The 19,517-nt window shown below is 40.8% G+C and overlaps 2 protein-coding genes across 10 annotated transcripts in view; both read right to left on the minus strand.

Moving 5' to 3' along the window:
- Window positions 1-1,429: 1,429 nt before the first annotated feature.
- Window positions 1,430-13,649, minus strand: GNG4 (G protein subunit gamma 4). Of its 4 annotated transcripts, XM_083497020.1 has the most exons (4): window positions 13,350-13,649; window positions 12,967-13,048; window positions 7,444-7,552; window positions 1,430-3,985 (listed from the first exon to the last, which is right to left on the minus strand). In XM_083497020.1, exons 3-4 carry the CDS (start codon window positions 7,540-7,542, stop codon window positions 3,857-3,859), a joined length of 228 nt encoding a protein of 75 aa, XP_083353146.1. In that variant the 5' UTR covers window positions 7,543-7,552; window positions 12,967-13,048; window positions 13,350-13,649; the 3' UTR covers window positions 1,430-3,856. The 4 variants fall into 4 exon arrangements, with proteins under 4 accessions (XP_083353146.1, XP_083353145.1, XP_083353148.1 ...); XM_083497019.1 differs by lacking the exon at window positions 12,967-13,048 and having other exon boundaries at window positions 13,350-13,647; XM_083497022.1 differs by lacking the exons at window positions 12,967-13,048; window positions 13,350-13,649 and adding an exon at window positions 13,088-13,183.
- A 4,786-nt stretch (window positions 13,650-18,435) lies between these two features.
- The window catches only part of LYST (lysosomal trafficking regulator), a 74,243-nt gene continuing 73,161 nt past the window's right edge, over window positions 18,436-19,517 (minus strand). For all 6 annotated transcript variants that reach the window (XM_083496714.1, XM_083496718.1, XM_083496716.1 and 3 more), the window contains one exon: window positions 18,436-18,984. In XM_083496714.1, the coding sequence (XP_083352840.1) occupies window positions 18,846-18,984 (139 nt within the window). In that variant the 3' untranslated portion in view covers window positions 18,436-18,845. The remainder of the gene's footprint in view (window positions 18,985-19,517) is intronic.

Consider the following 19,517-nt stretch of genomic DNA (forward strand, 5'->3'; position numbering starts at 1 on the left):
TAAAAAAGAGAGAGAATACAACACATGCTATGGCCTACATCTTCTAGGTTCACTGTGCTGGTTTAGGCCTTTTCAGTTGGAAAAGGATAAGTAAACATGTTGCCATGGTAACTTGTGCAGCCTTGTTAAAATTAAATCAATTATGATGTAGAAAGGGTTCCCTAGTGGAGCTTATTATGAAGAAAGCAACTAATTGTTTTTCTTGCTTTCTAAAGGCATTTTTAAACAAACTGCCATATCTGCTAAATCTCTTTTAAAATGAGAGTCCGGTTTTATTGAGCACAGATATATTACAGTATGATGATAGATAAGGAATGGAATGGGTTTTTATCTTCATAAAACTCTAGGAATGGAAACCATTACATGTGTCAGCTTTTGTCTTGAATTTCATATTTAGGATTCAAAGCCAGAGACATAAATTTACATTTAATTAAGAGGCAGCTTCTACAGTGTCCAGGGTGGGTGGAGATGGAAATGGCATACCATGAAGAATTTTGGTGTCAGCTAGCATCCCACACTTACCGCTGCTTACAGACAGACAGGCTAAGCTCCATCTTCCCTCCAAAAGACCTACCAAAAGATGCTGAGGATGTACGCAAGAGCAGAAGCCTTTGGAGATTTCTTGCGGGGGGGGGGGAGATACTGTCTTTTAGACACAGGGCAATAGCATGAGAATGTGAAAGTACCACTGATTTTAGACAACAGTGAGACAGCTCAAAAGTCCTGAACACTCATGGGTAAACACATGTATTGAGCCAGGCACACATGTGCCTTCAATTTGCCCTGTGCACTGGTCATCACCTTTAAGGTGATGTCACTGACAATCCTTAATGGGTTCATAGTTACAACTGCCCAGCAGGGCAAGCCGTATTACAGTATTCCACAATGACCCAGGTTGACATATGGCCCAGTTTTTCCTGGATTCAGGCCATGCCACCCCTTGCCTATTTACATTCCTGGATTCCCAGCTTTCCTTTCTTTAAAAAGTACTCTAGCACTTATAAAATCAGATATTTAAGGCAAGATGTGCAGGGAGTATTCTGCCCAATCATTTCGTGAGGGAAAAAAGCTTTCTCCCCCACTATGGGAAGTTACAGCTAGAATTGGCACGGAAGAGAAGGAACAGAGATAAAACTGTAGAGTCACAATTCAACTGTCTGGGATTATGGAACTTCTTGGTTCATTTTGTATTTTATTTTTTACCTTCCCTGAAGAGGTGAGACACCCATAGTAAGCAACAGAGAAATATAGGTTATTTGCATACCTCATCTTGGGCAGCATGGCCCTTCAAATAAAATTTCAAAACTCGAACACTGTCTTATTTTGTTAACAGATTGAGCATTTAATAAGTTGTTTTTTGGATTTTTACTTTTTAAACAAAGCATTTTAATGTATAATACACAAATTAGGCTGGCAAGATACATGAAACTTGAATATTATTACTTTTATTTAAAACCTACCCTTTAACCAGAAGGTTCCCAGCGCAGAATAAAGATCACTAAAATGTAACACAGCAATATCACATAAAAATTATAAAAACCAATGATCATCATAAAACAGCAATCCAGCAGTAGAATTCAGTTCTAAAATCAGTACTCAAAATCTATGAGGGGGAATTGAGGCGAAGAAGGTGTGGTTTGTCCAAAGTTGAAATGAATCCACAGTACCAGAGGGACGTAATCCCAGGTGTGTGATAACGACACACAAGTTGTAAAACATTTATACTCTTCTCAAACAAGCAGACAAACTATTACAGAGACAACGATCACAAATCAAAATAACCTTTATTAAAATTAATATTGAAAGCATAAAAAACTTAAATGAGGAGAAAAGGACTGAGGTTCCACAGTAACACTGTTGATCACATAGCAAGGAGCACATTAACTGTATAATTTAGAGGTACTACCTGTTTATCTCGAAGGAAACACCCTGTTCATCCTTGTGCCACAATTTCAAGGGCCTGAAGATATACTTAAGAGTAAGAGCTAACGTACAAAACAAACATAGAAAATACAATTGCTTAATGTGTGCTGAACTATACTAAGAACATGCAGATGACCAAGACTGGTGGTGGCATTTTGGTGTTGAGCCTGGGATAAAAGCAAATGCTAAATAGCCTATGATTCCATCCTGTAATGGCAATTCATGGTTTACAGTGCGAAGTATGGAAATCAATATCTGCAAAATTTGTATAAACTTCTGAGCAACAATTCTTCATTTAAACTGAACTGGCCCTGCTAATCTTCAGTGTGCCATTTTGACCAGTGAGATGAGATCACCATGGTCTCATTTTAACTTGAAAGTTCTGAATGTATTGAATTATTTAAACAAAAACAAAAACCCTCCATCTCCAAATTCCCTTGAGTAGGAACAGGAAGGGTCATTGTTCAGTGGTACAGAACTTTTGTGTGTGTGTGTATGCAGAAGATCCCAGGCTCAGACTATGGCACCTCCTCATAGGGCTAGAGAATATTCCTGTACGGGCCTCCATCAGGGTAAAACAATTTAAATAAGCAAGAAGAAGATAGCAATTTAAATCACTGACTTAAGTTTTCCACTGATACTTCATATATATTTCCTAAGTGGTGCAAATCTGATCCCTAACCATGTTAACTTGCAAGTAAATAGAGTATTTACAGTTTTTTACCCTTGCATTCTCATTTCAGCATTGCCTTTCTTTGCTGTATGCATTTTTGCATGTTTCCCTTTTTTTACGTATTAAGAAAAAATATTCCAATGGAGGGTGCTTCTTACCATCAGCAACTATGATAGTTTTTGAGGTTTAGAATGCAATCCTATACCCTTTTTTACGTCCCATTGAACTTAGTGGGACATCTGAGTACACATGTGCTGCAAGTTTGGGATATGGAAACCTGCACACTAGACAAATTTTGTCTTCTCTTCCCTCTTCCCTTGTGCTGCTCCATTTTGCTTCACTGCCTGATTCACCCTCACAAAAACAAAGTAGCAAATAAAATGAAATAGCCATGACCAATTGGCTGACGCAAGATCTGATATAGTTACTGGGCAGGCTAAAACGATTTGTTTTCATCAAGCAAAAATGAATTGCCTATGTTTGTTTAGTTGGTAGAGTATAAATATTCCTATCTGATAAATGATCAAACGGGTTTGTCATTTACACTTGAAAAGCCTGCTTTAATGCAATATGCCTGGTAGGGCTAACATTTTTATAGCCAGATTATTTAACATTAACCTAGTTATCCTTTGAAAAACTTAATATTTACATTTTTAAAATATTAAAAATTCTGATATCGTCATCAATGTTTATCCACTATGACTTGGTAAAAGGCATCTTCCTATGTTTCTAAGGGGCAGAAGTTTTAACGGTTGTCTATAAGATAGGGGAAAGTTAGATTTCTAAAAGGTCCAGTGTTTTGAGATGTCACTAAGCACAACTCTTAAATAAAAATACAAAGGATTTTTAAAAGTTGAGAGTAGATATTGCTCATCTTGGTATCAGAATCTCTCACGAAAAGACACACACACTCTAACTAGCAAAATCAAACTATCATATAACCATAGCTGTCAACTGTTCCCTTTTTTAAAGGGAAATTCCCTTATTCCGAATAGGATTCCTTGCCAAGAAAAGAGAAAAGTTGACAGCTATGCATATAACTGAAACCAAATAAGGCTCCTTCGTTAAAAAAATAAGTCGACAGAAATGTTTAGTACAAAGGACTGGTTTTTAAAAATTGGCATTAGACTAGCTTAAGAACATACTGTGTTCTTAGCAAGTCAGTTTTGGACTAAATTATTGTACAGAAGATGTCTTGAGGAAAAGCATGCACCATCAGTAATGTTTTCTCCCAAAGGTCATTTTTAATTGCAAGGTGATTCAGAGAATAGTACACAAGAGCTTCTTCTCCCGGAAGGGATTTTCAGATGTGGGCACTGGAATAATAAGGGGATCTTCTCCCATGTGAGCATCGCAGTATGCCAATAAATCAGCAGCAGCCTTGGATACCTAGAAAGGTTTAGAACAAAAAAACAAAAAAAAAGGAGGGAGGGGGGAGACAGAAACCTAAGCATCATCACTGCTGCCACAGGGCCAACAGAATCAGTTGAAATATTTCCACAGAGTACTGATTTGAACTAATAAAAGCAAAAACACACCTCAGAGCACACAGTCTTTATTCTCAAACCTGGGCACTGGGCAGCAAGAAGGGTCCTCTTAACAGGCAAATGAGGAATGCCCTGGGGGCACAGCATGCCATAGCAAACCCAGAAATATGTTGCTTTTGGTAAATGTATAAAGCAATCCTACATCTTCTGTAGTTCATTATGATAATTCATTTGCCTTCTCCACGACTGTGGCAGTGCCTGAAAATGGTGCCCACACAGGCTGAACCGGTAGAAAGTGTATAATTACTTTTTAATGTGAAGAACATGTTCAGCTCATTTGCTGTCTTGCTGCATCTTTTATCAGATGTTTTATAGTGTTGACTGGAGAATCAGAAGAGCTCCATTGAACTCTCAACTGGTTAAAACGAAACAAAATGAAAGAGGACAATATATAAAGACTATCATTATCTTTGTTTAAATGGCTTGTTAGACTTGGGTTAGATTTAGACAGTGATATCTTTGTAGTGGGTGGTGGCTCTGAAATTATTCACATTGTTCCTTATCACAGCTATAACACCCAGTTAGCAACTAGCAGAACTGCACCAAGTCCCAAAAAGCTCTCCTGGGTATGACCTAGTGCAGGGGTCTGCAACCTTTAAGACAAAAAGAGCCACTTGGACCCGTTTCCGAAGAAAAAACAACAACTGGGAGCCGTAAAACCATTGCAACATTTAAAACAAATATATCTCCGGAGCCACGATCTGAGAGTGGGCGGGAAGGTGACGTCGGGACGGTGCGTGACTAACGCACACACCGCCCCCATGCGACATCACAGCCAGTACAGCGCCCGCCACAGTGAGGAGTGTCGGGGTGCACAATGCGCCTCCTCCCCTCGCAGGTATCCACCCCGGAGCCGCAGCAAAGATGTAAAAGAGCCGCATGCGGCTCTGGAGCCGCGGGTTGCAGACCCCTGACCTAGTGCAATAGGAAAATGGATAAAGGCAGCAGGGTGGGAAGAAACTAGCTAATCCTCTACAACACCAGAGAAAGTTGAATTTCATTTGGGAAACATTTCCTTCATGTATCAGTACAACTTGGAACCACTTGGACACAGCTTCTGCTGGTTTCCTGGCCTCCCTGCCTCACTACACGGTGAATGCAGAAGAGCAATTGTGGGCTAAACCTACTTATTAATAAAGACTAAACCAGTAGTACAGAACCCTCAAAGCAACTTCCACTTTTTGCTCAGTGTATATTGCAATGAGCTTCCTTGTCCAAGACATGAGGATAAGTATTATTTTATTTATAAAAAATATATATGTACTACTATCCATAAATGAAATTAAAAACCATACATATAAACAAAAACTATGTAAAACTTTAAAATCAGAAATCACATCTGCATATAACTACCACTAAATCTTCCTTAACTGAGCCTTCCGATACTTGCTCATTGGTTCTAACAACTTCCATTTATTCAAGTAAAATCTAAAATAATCAAAGACTGAGTTACTCTGTTTTATAGATTCATCTTTTGAGAGATGGTAGTTTTGTGTGATGAATGTCTCAAAGTTAAAGAAGATGGATGGGCAAAATTATCTTTGACACCTCCCAGTTCCATGCTTCTCCATTAACTGAAAGTAATACTGCTTCCTTCTCCTGCCCTCTTTTATATACTACATATATATTACCACATCCTCCACCTCCTCCTCAAGATAAAATGACTACTCAGGGGCTCAAGTTATCAAACATTTGAGATTTTAGCGTGAGTTAACAGCCTTGAGGAAAACTGTGGAATTTTACCATTACATTTCAGAGCAAAGGAGGTGATTAGAAGCAGCCCAAGTTAGAACATAATCCTGTTAGATACACTATAATTATAAGATTCAGTGACAAGAGAAAATGCTGCAATTACTACAGTCACCTTCCATGACAAGACAGACATAATTGCTATTCTTGTGACAACGCCCACTCTGCTTTTGCTTTGTCTAAAATGAGCACATCCACAAACATCTCCGTAACGCCGCTGTTGGTCTCACAACACTTATTTTAGAGGTATTTGCTCAGCCTCTTTTTAAAAAAGGGAAGAGAGAAAACACAATAGCTATTGTATATAACTGTGTGTGATCTGTCACTTGTAATAAAAAACAACTACAGTGTTTCTTGATTGGAAGGCAGCAAGATCAACCCACTTGATATCCACAGACATTTAGTTACACAAATGATTTATATCACTCTTGTCTAATTCATTAAAATTTCACTAACCTTCTTCCTTAAAAAAAAAATACTCTCACAATAACAGTGGCGTATGAGTTTCTGGATCATAGCTATTGCTCTTCTCCTTTAAGATATATATATATACAGTGGTACCTCAGGTTACATATGCCTCCGGAACGAATTAAGTACAGTACGTAACATGAGGTACCACTATATATATATATAGTGGTACTATATATATAGAGTGGTTTATGAACATGCATACACACACACACACACACACATACCCAAAAAACCCCACAAAAAACAACAACACAAAGATGCATCTTGTGGACTAATAATGTATTTACACTTATACCTCACTTTTCCTCTGATGAAGGCACAGTGGCTTACAAATGGTTCCTAGGCCTCTACTATTCAAGCACCATACAGGATTAGACCCGTTTATCTTTAGAAGCAGAGTCACTTGCTTTTATAACTTCAAGCAAAATCTGCTTTGGCACAGTCTTAACACTTTCAATACACATGTGCTTATGGAGGCGCTTTCAGAAGCTACTTTTGCTTTGTAGCTGAAGGCATCCAGTTTCAGTTTCTGACAAGGAAAAAACAGCAGATTTGCCATTTGTGTTTTGCTTTTCATGCCATTGCATGATTGTGAATTCAACGTGTACCACCATTTAATTTATTGCTGTAGAAAGTGGGCCCTTTGTACAGCAAGCTGAAAATGTAAAGACCATCAAGGCTTTAGAATGCCTCTGAATCCTATTTTGTTCAATGTAGCAAAAGTAAATTGTACTCTGAAAAGAATGCATCAAGTCTGACATTTAATAAGTACACTGACTCCTTTGGGAAAGGAAATAATGTACCTTTTCCTGAACTAAGAGGAGAGATGGCCCTTATCAAGAGAGAGCAAGATTTATCTACAGTGAGAGGTGGCTACAAAGCTCGTCAAGAAATCATTTTGGTGTAATCTGATCCTCAAGTCAACAGCCAACTGATTTTCAGGCATGAGATGTACATCCTGTCAATGCTAGAAATGTGTCCTTTGTTTCAGCACAAGCTGACCAAATATTTATGCACCCCAAGAATAAACATTATATTATGATGTAATATATGTAGACATAGTAACAGTTTGAAATTTACCTTTATCCTGTCCAGATATGCCTCCATTTTCAGCTGCTCCACTGCTTTTCTTGCTTGAGATATATTTGTTGTACTGTTATTAGCCATTACCTCCTTCATCCTCCTTTTTCTAGAACAATAAAAATTGCAGCATGGGGGAAATGCTCAAATTCCAAATATAAACAAATCAAAGCATATATTCCTTTCTAGCCATGTTTTCATCCTGGGATCATTCTCTCATTTCATACATCATGGCATGGAAAAGTGTTACAATTTACCTCCACAAACTCTCTTTTCTCAGAAATTTTCCAGTATATCCAATACAGTGGTACCTCTGGTTACGTACTTAATTCGTTCCGGAGGTCCGTTCTTAACCTGAAACTGTTCTTAACCTGAAGCACCACTTTAGCTAATGGGGCCTCCTGCTGCCGCTGTGCCACTTCTGCACGATTTCTGTTCTCATCCTGAAGCAAAGTTCTTAACCTGAGGTACTATTTCTGCGTTAGTGGAGTCTGTAACCTGAAGCGTATGTAACCTGAAGCGTATGTAACCCGAGGTACCACTATTTCTAGTTTTCTTTACTAGCAACAGATTACAGTTATACCAATCAGGTCAGGCCACATTTCTATGCCATAGAAGGAGCCATGAAACAGGTTATATATCTAAGCAGGGATAGTAAAGACTCAGATCTCTGGTTAGCCCCTAAGCAGTGGATAGTGTGACCAACACTAGTGATCATGGCAGCCTACTAGCTAAATTTGCAGTATAAATTTCAGGGGGAGGAGGTTCATTTATAAAACAGCCCATACTTCTGGGGTCCCATGGGCAATATGCTGTGCTTTCAGACACCACCGTTGCAACCCGCCAATGTTCCCTCCCAGGTGTGTCCCCCCCCCCCCATGGATGGCACTGGGCTGGCTAGAAATAAAGGTGAAGACATCCAGTCACCCCACCCTCTTATCTCCATTTCCCCAGAATGCTTCTGGTACATGCTTTTCCCATTTGGTGTTTGACTCGCCTACTTTTTCTCTGGTTTGGGTGTATTGCCAAATATGCCTCTGGGTCCAAAAAAAACTGGTAGCCTATACCATACATGGACTACTCTCACCAAAAGACCCCACACAAGACTATTTTAAATTTTATGATCAAATCACTCCCTAGCTTTTTAGAATGGAGAAAGCTATCTCATGACTTGGTTTCACTTAGCATTTGTCTCAAGGGCCTGCTAAGTCCCTGAATCATGCATTTGTCTTTCAACTGAAGGCTGATGAAATAACCTAGATGACAAGTGTAAGCAAATGGTGCTGCTTAAAGGCAAGTGTGGATTCACACTTGATGTTAAATCGTTGGCTAAATTGGAAGATGATGCCTTTGAAAAGGGCTGAAAAGATGTTTCTCCAGTGGGCACTAGGACACTGCCTCCCAAGTGGGAATTGATTCAACGGAATTATTGACTGAGATCAAGAGAATTTTAAAGTCATATAATCAACCTCAAAATAATAATAAAGCAGGTCTGTCAGCCCTTCAATTTATCCATAAACATAATAGTCAATATAAAGGTAAAGGTAAAGGTACCCCTGCCCGTACGGGCCAGTCTTGCCAGACTCTAGGGTTGTGCGCTCATCTCACTCTATAGGCCAGGACCCAGCGCTGTCCGCAGACACTTCCGGGTCACGTGGCCAGCGTGACAAGCTGCATCTGGCGAGCCAGCGCAGCACACGGAACGCTGTTTACCTTCCCGCTGGTAAGCGGTCCCTATTTATCTACTTGCACCCGGGGGTGCTTTCGAAATGCTAGGTTGGCAGGTGCTGGGACCGAACGACGGGAGCGCACCCCGCCGCGGGGATTCGAACCGCCGACCATACAATCGGCAAGTCCTAGGTGCTGAGGTTTTTACCCACAGCGCCACCCGCGTCCCTAATAGTCAATATATTTACCCCAATTTATGTGTAGTACTTATTCTCATTGCATCTGGTGAGATGTAATTTTCAAAGCTGAAATTGATAAAATTACCCGCACTCTTCTATGCCTCAAGAATACCTATTAGAATTAGCACTGAATTCAGATGAATGTTGGGAGAGGTTTGCATTACAGTGATCTGATTGAGAACTTTGCTTCCAAGAAGGCTCAAAAAGTTCATTTCATTACATAGGGTACTAGGGAATTGCCTCTTCAATAATTAATCACTGTACCATTATTTATCAGTGAAATGGCCATCACCAATTCACCATATGTCCCTCCCATGATGATGCCATACAACATGCTTTTTAAGGGGGTAGGCTTTCTCTGTTTCTCCATCACATGTGGAGGCAACAACTCGTATTCATATATTTGCGTTGTAGTGTTGATATGCTATATGAATCTTTTCCACTCCAGTTGTAATAAAAATTGACCACAATGCATGCGTTATGATACTTTTATCCATACTTCCATTGAAGCTTCATGTACAGTCGTACCTTGGTTGTCATACGCAATCCGTTCCGGAAGTCCATTCAACTTCCAGAAATGTTCGACAACCAAGGCTTCCTGCATGCAATTGGAAGCTGCAAAAGCCACATTGGATGTTTGGCTTCCAAATAATGTTCACAAACCACAAATCACTTCCGGGTTTGCGGCGTTCGTTCAAGAGCCAAAACATTTGAGTAGCAAGGCGTTCAGGATCCAAGGTACGACTGTATAGAACTGAGTGAAATTTTATGCCTGACTTGCTTTCACATCTTTAAGGGCCCCCATAAATGATTGCCATTTATTTCACAGCAGGAACAGTGATGTCATCTCCTAGAGCCCCATTTTCCAACTCTGCATGCCAAAAACATTTTTCTCATAGAGAAAACCCACCAAATAAGCTAGGCCATAGAAGAGGCAGTTTACATCAGCATGCACAGCTATGAGTTAAACTGCCACTTTTAGTTGGAAAAAATCCAGAGCTTCTTTATTATCACCAAACAAAATGTGGAAAGAAATTCAAGTCCACCCAAACTTTTAAGCAGGCAGGATTTTTAAACAAAACATGTGGGAAGGGGGTATCTGTGTGGGGGGGGGGGGAATACTGCCTCGGTATTGAAGCCATAATATCTGCATTGGCCCAAAGTTCATTTTTTTGTTCTATATAGCCTAAGAATGCATGTGGCTAAACAGCGCTGGTTTTACTTCTGCACACACACACTTCTTTCACTCTGTAAGCTGAGAGTCATGGATGTGATGCTAAACAAAACATTGGATAGCCCCCCCAGGAAACCAATGTTTCTTTGTTGCTAGAAGATGGAAGCATTGATTTTGAGACACTTCTGTTAAATGCAGAAAGTGGTGGAAAGGTGATAGCAGATAGAGGTTCTTATTACACAACCATTGCCTTGCAGTTCAGCTGACAACTTTTTTTTGTTTTGAACAACAGAGGCCAATACGAGCATATCCATCTATCTATTTCCAAAGTCAAAACCTGAACAGAGTCTGGCTTTGGAAAACTATATCTGTGTGTAGTGGGGGTGGGAAATACAGCAGCAGAGGGTCTCTCTATCTGCACAGTCCCTATGCATAGTCCCTCTATCTGCAACATAAGGGGGTACCCACCCACCTCAGAGGTTTTCAGCACCAAATCAGGGACTGTTCTTAGGCCCCTAAAAAGATCCTGAAGGTGGAGAACTGGACACAGATTGAGTGAAGATTGAGTTCACTGTCTATATAAAGGTCTATAAGGCATGATATCCCCTGTGAATTTTGATCGGTCCCAGGTAGTCTAATGTTTTGGGGTTGTTGTTTTTTTCCTTTTTAATGAATGCACTCAGCACTGAATGTAGGGGCAGATGGGGCTCATCAACCTGGGAAGGAATCCCATCTAGAAGGAAAACTCTGATCCTAAACCTCCGCTGCCTTGCAGGCTATCTTCAGGAGAAGAAAACGCTAAGGAGTAAACCTTGCACAAATCAAGACTGGGGTCCCAAAGATGGTACGATGGCACCTTGTACGCCTCCTTCTAGCAATTCCTGCAGCCAAGCCGATGCCAAACATATTGCTCTGCTTTCCTTCCGACTACATCAGTGAGGGCAAGGGGGGGACGGGTCTTGTTGTATGGGCAGCTCAGAACCTCCACACACACTGCCTGGACTTATGCCCTGGGGAGGTCACTTCCTGATACTACCTCAGCAGTTTGACTTCTCTCAAGCCAGACGGATGCCAACAATTCAGCATTAGATGTACACATGGATCTATTTTTACAGTAATGGGAGAAAAGCACTAAGCAGAAAAAGCATTACAAATCCTAGTTTTGCATTTTGACAAGTTTGCCATAACATAAAAGCCCTCTGAAATGAAGCCAAAGGGTTATCTAGTCTTATCACCTCTTTCCCCACTGACCAACCAGATGCTTATGGGAAGCCCACAAGGACAGTCCTCTCCTGCTGATGTTTCCCATGAATTTATCTAATCCTCTTTAAAGCTATCTAAGTATGCACTGTGTGAAGAAGTGCTTCCTTTTTCTGTCCCAAATCTTCCACTGCTTGGCTTCATTGGAAGACCACCCGCCCGCCCCCAGTCACAAGAGAGGGAAGAAAACCTCTCAATCCATTTTCTCCACCACATGCATAATTTTATGGAGCCGTATCGCGATGCATTCTTACTCGTCTTTTGTCCTTCCTTCTCCTCATGATTATGCTTATGCTGTGCCAGTTGTGCCCTGCTCATCTCACTCGGGACACTGTGATACCTTCTGCAGTGCAAGCTTCTATTTGCACTCGGGAAGCTACGAAACTGGGGGGAGGGGGGGAGTGTGCACTAGGCATCTGCCTGTCTTACAAATATTCAGATTTATTTGAACAAGATTTTCAAATGCACATCAAGCAAGAGATATCTGCTTTCAGCAGGAGGTCATCTTGATAAGCGTTCTCACACAGCTCACACATGTCTGCAGAATTCTGGGAAATATGTGCCAAAATTGGCTTATTGCCCTTCTTGGCTACCATCTCCTTCGTCTACCATCTCTCCATGTTCGTAATGTTCAAATTGTTCTGAACAAGCATCACTTTTTACATAATAACCCCTCTCCAATCAGTATTACAATGGCCACTGGAATCCAGGATTTTCCGGGTGATCTAGGCAGACATGAAGGCTCTTCTGATAACAGAGGCTAGGTTGCAGATTCCCTTTATGGAAACTCACAGTACCCATTATTTCTTACTTGTAGACTGACTCAAGTGAGAGGTACCAGAGCCATTAGGGTTGTGATGATTCTGGCCAACAAATCACATGTGAGCCATTAAAATACAAAACCCCCATCTCGTCTAACCTAGAAAACACCAAGCTTCATTTGCATCAGGTTGTCTAGAACTCATTCCTTGGACCTACAAGCTCAACCGCAGAAACATATGCACAATGGAAAAGTCTGTCTCAGAGCAAGTACAGAGTGCATAGCCCAACCACCCATTTCTGATGCCAGGAAATACATGTTTTCAAGATCGGGCAGTGTACCCCACTATTTTTCCTTGTCAAACCATCTCTCTACTCCCAGGGAGCCATTAGCTTTAGGATTAGGTAGAACACTACTCTCACCTGGAAAGACTATCCCATTATTCAGTAGTTCCTTCCCAAGTTACCACATTTGCGGATAAGCAGAGTATCCTTGAAGTCAACCCTGTAAGATGTGCGAGTGATTAAAATATGATTTTCTTACATGCACGCAGGACCCGGGTCTCACACGCGTATCTGTCTATAAGGACTAACAGGCACTTATACACCTCGCAGTATTTTGCTCCCTTGCCCATCACAGAGAACACGAGATCGACAAACGCTGGAACCAACCCACGCGAAGGGATCCCTGAAGCTTGCGCCCCTGGGAAGTCTCCGACTCCCGCCCCAGATTGGGCGAGACACCGACCCAGCCCACCGGTCTGCTGTTTTCCTTCTTTCCCATTTCCATTCCTTCCTTGACTCACCCCTTGCAGACGACGACGGAGGCTCGGGACAGTCCGAGGGACTCGACTGTGGTGCAGCGCGAAGCGGCCACTTCACGCCCCGGCTACAACCAGGCTCGCGTCGAGGCGCCACATGCCTGTCCGGCGCGGGGGGTTTGAAGGAGCACGGCCGGCCCACCACGCCCTGCTAGACGCGCCTCCCTCCCGGAAAGGGGCCCGGCGGGACCCGCGGGGCTGCTCAGCCGCCTGGCCTCCTGCGACGGGAGAGCCCAGCCAAGCTCTTCGCAGGCTTTGAGCAAGGCAGGCGGGGGCGCGCGCGCACCCCCGACGGAAAGGAATTCCAGCGCGTGACGTCAATGGAGTTGGGTGGGAGAGCAAGAAAGAGCGCGCTTCCATACCTGCTAGCTACTCCTGGCTTCGTGTGTGTGTGTGTGTGTGTGTGTGTATTTGTATACACACACACACACACACACACACACACACACACATCTATCTTTTATTTAATGAGGGCAGCCCGTCTGCGGGTTGTCGCGTGTTGTAGGAAGAGAGAAACGTGTGTGAATTTCCATCGCGCAAATTAAAGTGATCAGAGTCTCTTTCTCTCTCGCTGCCCATCCAGCAACGTTTCTGCCTCTTAAGCAACGCAGAAATTTCCCTAGAAATAGGGAAGTAACGCTAGGAATTCCTTCCAACCCATGAAAGCTAACAGAGTTTACTATTAAAAAATTCCTTCCAGTAGCACCTTAAAGACCAACTAAGTTAGTTCTTGGTATGAGCTTTCGTGTGCATGCACACTTCTTCAGATACACTGAAACAGAAGGAGTTTACTGTTTATGTAGGCCGTCGTGTTATATTGGTATGAACTGGCAGAAAGAAAGAGGCACTAAACCAATCGCAATGTTTAAATAACCAAATAAAGCTGTATCCCGTCACATGGAGTGGGCCCTGAAAGAGGTGTTCACGGGTTCACTTTTGCACATGGGGGGGGGGGGAGATTCGGGATGACACACTTATGGGTTAACTGGGGACCAGCAAAAGAATATTGCTCATAGTAACAGTGTCACAAACCGATTTGGATTTGATTAATAGGGAAAGGTCATCCAATCTCAATCTGTAATTTAACATGACAAGTGTGAGGGGTGAGTAAGAGCTACTTCACACTTTGAGAAGGAATCGTGTTTGCCAGTGATATACAGATGGTTCCCATAGCGAACACGAAAAAGTGTGAAGGACAAAGAAGCGTTCCTAAAACATTTTGTTAGCCACGCTCCAAGCACAGAGGACCTTGGCAACGGTTTTAACACCATGTGTTATTAAGGTGCCTCTACTCTTCATACTACTACAGGGAACGCTGATGGAGGCTCCGCAAAATAATGGTGTTAACCAGAAAATGTTAAAACACTCTTAACTAATGGGGAGTTGGGAATTACAGCTATGTAAGGGGGGAACTACAGCTCCCAAAGTTCTTTGGGGAAAGCCCAAATGGATGGTGAGGATGTGACATTAGGGCCAAGAGTAGCAGCCTCTGGCTATTCCTCCTGAGCCCCAGCCATTCCCCACTATAACCATGCCTGGGTTCCCAAATCCAGCCTACTGTTATGTGTGGAAGAGGCTCTCTCCTCACTTCTTGTTGGCATCAGTCTGCCTCGGGAGACGATGGAAGATGACGTCAAACTGTTGGAAATTTAGAGCTCCTGCTGTGGCTGTAGAGACCGATGTGGGAGACATGTTTTGTTGCAGCTGGGGCAGATGAAGGAGTCCAGTTGTGCTGCTGGAGATGCACCATGGCGTTTCTTCTGCCTGCATTCCTTCTAGCAGTCATTCCTTCTCTGCTATGGATGCACAACCTGACTGTCTGTCTCCAGGCACTGAGGTTGTCTGGAATGGATTTCAACTGCCAGCCCAAGCAGCTTCTGTATATGGATATATGGAACAGGAGGAGACACCCTCTTGTTCTTCACCTGAAGCAACAATTATGTCTTTGGCCAGCCCCATGTAGGACATACATGAAATCCCTATTTATTATAACTGTGCTGGTGTGGGAGGCAGGAGTAGAACAGAGGAAAACACAGCTGTGACTGACTGGTTGAAAGGGGTCTGTGAGGTAAAATACCCCAAAAACTGTATTATTACAACAACAGAGCTCACAGAGATGATGCAGCCCCAAAGATGTAGCCCCCACAATGAAGCAAAATTAGGTGGTCACCTCAGGTAGCAGACCGACTTTTGTTAAGAATGGTACAGTGAAGCCTTTGCCAACCTTGTGTCTGTGGTGGCTGGAGCTGCAGGGAGTTGTAGGCCAAAGGACTAGCATAATGGACGGGAGATAGATCCGATTTTCAGGGCACAGTCCAATAGGAAGCTCTGAAGTGAATGGAATTGCTCACAAGCCTGGTTTTGATGGGTTGTGCCCTGCTTTAGGGAGCAGTGCAACGTGGATTTCCTACCTCAGGCACCCAACATGTATTGCACTTCTGAAAATAAAATTTTATATAGCCAGAAAAATCAAAATGTCTTTGTCAAGTGCTCCTTCCAAGGAGAAAACATTTTTATATATGTTGGGGTTGAATTATCTGTGGAGTGAGATCATTTGCTGTTGTCAAATCTGGAGCTAGCTATATGACACAACCGTAAAAAGTCTAAAGTGTTTCAGATTCATGACCATTTAATTCCATTTAACGTACATTTTAATTCAAATTAGCTAAATTCACACCTATCTTGTTTTATTGTTGTAATTTTACCAAACTGTCAAATATAACTTCTTGAATGCAGTTCTATGTCTGGTAGTTTCAGTTCTTTAACTGATGTACCATATGTACTCGAGTCTAATGCACCATCAAATCTAATGCGCACCTCAATTTTCAGAACCTTGAAACCAAAAAATAAAAATAAAAAATTTGCTGGCTAATGTTAGTGTGCCATCAAATCTAATGCACACCTTTATTTTCACAATGTAATTTGGCCAAAAAAGGTGCAATCTGGGAAACATATGGCCAACATCAGGTCAAAACAGCATAAGAGTGAGTTGATGTGGCGGGTATGGTGTTTGGGGAAAGGGGAAGTTGAGAATTCCCTGATCAATTCTCTTTAACAATCATCTGGGAACAATTGACAGCTAAGAACAGGGCTCACTTGTTATAGTTTCTGGGCAAAGTAGAATTATCTTACAATACTGAAGATCTGTACAGTAATTTATTTTTTGCATTTAACTGGTCCTAAGAAGGAGATGGCACTGCAGCAAATGTAAACAAAATAACAAATGAAATAAGTAATGTGAGTTAAGAAGAAGAAAACATACCTAGAATCCCTGTGGAGGTTTGTAGACTCTAGTTTTCATCTGTATAATATTAATGCCTTATCTATATTTGTATGAAATACTTTATTACTCAGCAGTATAGGTGCAGTGAACATAAATATACTGTAATTATATTATTATTTACAGGGGTATTCAATGTATGCATAAACCTCATGAGGTGTTATTAAAATTTCCAGAACAAAGCTACCATGCTGAATAAATATAATTCTATCCAAAAACCTTATAGCTCTGCATAAAAATACTGCATCTCACAAGGTCAGTTGTTTTGCATATTTAAGATTTATAATAATGTCCTAAAAGTAAGACTTCATAAGTGACATTTTGTATCCTAATGTAGAAGCAATTAAAAATGCCACAAGAACAATGAAAAAAGATGTTACCTCAAGCACACCATTGCAGTATAAGTCCTTGTTTTTAGATGGTAAACATGATTGAAATGCGAACCAAAATGCATTTTCCTTTTGCAATTTTAAATGTGGAAATCCATAGGTGTTAATGTAACGTCAGCATAAAGTTGGGAAAAGACTAGGAAGAGACATATTCACACACCATGCCTAGTGTGCTTTTTTAGATTCTGGTTTAATCAGAAATACTTTTTTCCCCCAAAAGAATTTTCTGAAACAATTCTGAAAGCTTCAAGACTCCTACAATTTTATATTTGAATGAGCAGAAAAAGGGTGTCGATTGCATATTTATGAAGTGACCAGTTACAGTTTTCGTGATGCTTTTAAAAGAGGCACATGCAAAAGAAACATCAAAGGGAAGAACAAAATGAAAGATGTAGATTATGGAAAAATGTATAAGTTAATACATCTCTATGGAATTCTGGGCTTATTTGCTTTTCCCCAAGAAAGAGAGTAGATGCATTTATACCACATGTATATCAGAAATTTAAATAAACTTATTTATTGAACTAGTCACATGAGAAAGCCATTAAGATTCAGAATTGTATAAACTGAATGTTAAAGGCTTTACATATTTAACTATTAATTGTAAATATTGTTACAATTTGCTTTTAACAAGGGGGGGGAGTCATGCTGAAAATGTCATAATTATGTTTAAATGCATAATTTTAAAAGAAAACATATGAGTTCCTAGTCTGTGAGTTCATGTTCTGTGCATGTAACTCTTCATTAGTATCATACAGATATAATTTAAAATGTAATTCAAGCAGTTTTTAAACAAATCAAAATTATTTTAACACAATTATGATATTTATACTTTTTCAACCCCCTACCATTGCTAAAACTGAATTGGAAAAAATAGTTTTGGTGGAGTTTAAATATCTGAATTAACAGAATTGCTCAGTTAGCCAGATTGCCATAATTCTGCTCCCCTCCCCATCCGCCATTACAGAGTTTTTACAATTATTACATGACAAATAGAAGCATACTTCTGCTTCTGCTTCCCCATTCTTGATGTCCAGAGTATAAACCACAAGATGTTCCAGTCTTTGGGATTTATACAATTTGAAATTATTTTGAAAGATCTCTGTATTGCTTCATGTTGTCACAACAGTTTTGCCTATTAAAGTACAGGTACCATATATACTTAAACTGCTATAGACTTATGGTCTGTTATAAATTAAGACAGTGAATAAATAGAATCACATTTCATAGAATTGTACTTCAGGTATTTCAACAACATTGGTGTAGAGACACCTACAGAGTTAATTTGCTTCTCTATAAAGCAAATCTGAGTTCTTGAATTTTAAAACACTGGTAACTGGGTGTGTCCATTCTAGAGAAAGGTGTACTACAGTCAACTAATAAGTTATACACACAAACCGACTTTGTTGGTTTTTTTTTAATAAACCTTTGAAGTATTTTAATTCTATTTTATTTTTTTACAACACAAAGGGGCAGAAGTCACCATTCGCGCTTCAGGATTTAGAATATACATGTCCACGAAATGATTTGTAAAAATATTTTTACATTATACATTGCAGCATTTAAACTTCTGGGTTAGCGCTTCTACTCTCTCCTGAAAAAAAGCACACCAGAAGTTTCCTATAACCAGTGATATGGTCTGGTGCGTGAGCATTCGTAGCAGCCTTTCACTGATATATTGCTAATCTACTCTCAGTTATCATGAAGATGTTAAAGAGTATTTCAAGATCCAGGTAAACAGAAGAAGTTCTATAATCTACCCTGGACTGAAAGCGCTTCAAAATAACCAAGGCCAAGGAGGAAGAACAGCCGTCAGCCAGCTGCATAGCTGCTCAGGAATGAGTAAAACATGGGGAGTTTCAAGGGCTTTTGGTCCTTGCGACACCAAGCAATAACAGTTCCTTCATTATTTGCTGTGTAGAGATGATGGCCATCACAGGAAAATGTAAGGCTGTAAAGAAAAACAAAACAAAAATCTGTCACATCTCACAGGTTATTGAGAATTTTAAACCCTAACACTAAGGATGCTCCTCAAAGGGGGTGGGAGGGGGGGAGACACAGTTTTAATATACCTGTGCTAATGCATACATTTATTTTCAACACTGACACCCACACCCTGCCTTCCTAAATAAAAAAAGTCTCGTACAAAACAGCACATTGTACATTCACTCAATTCTGAAAAACGTTAGGAATGTTTGCAACAGCTCCTCCACCCTCACCCCTGAATAGGTCCCAAGAAAACTGCCGCACATCAAGTCTACACTCATGCTTATTTTATTCTAATTCTTTGGAATTTGTGTGCTTTCTCTTCCCCGCCCCCCATTCCGGCTGCCTCTTGTGCTGGAGTGAAGAGTCAGGCAACCATAAATTTCCTTGTGCAGTTTTCTGGTTTCCTGCAAATCTTAGGGGTTGAAAGAAAATGTATGTGAAATATCTATGGAAAGAAATATATATGGCTGAGCTCCTGACGTGCCTTTACTAGCC

This window comes from Podarcis liolepis, assembly GCF_965112155.1.
Source record: "Podarcis liolepis genome assembly, chromosome: 3".
Taxonomy (NCBI): Eukaryota; Metazoa; Chordata; class Lepidosauria; order Squamata; family Lacertidae; genus Podarcis; species Podarcis liolepis.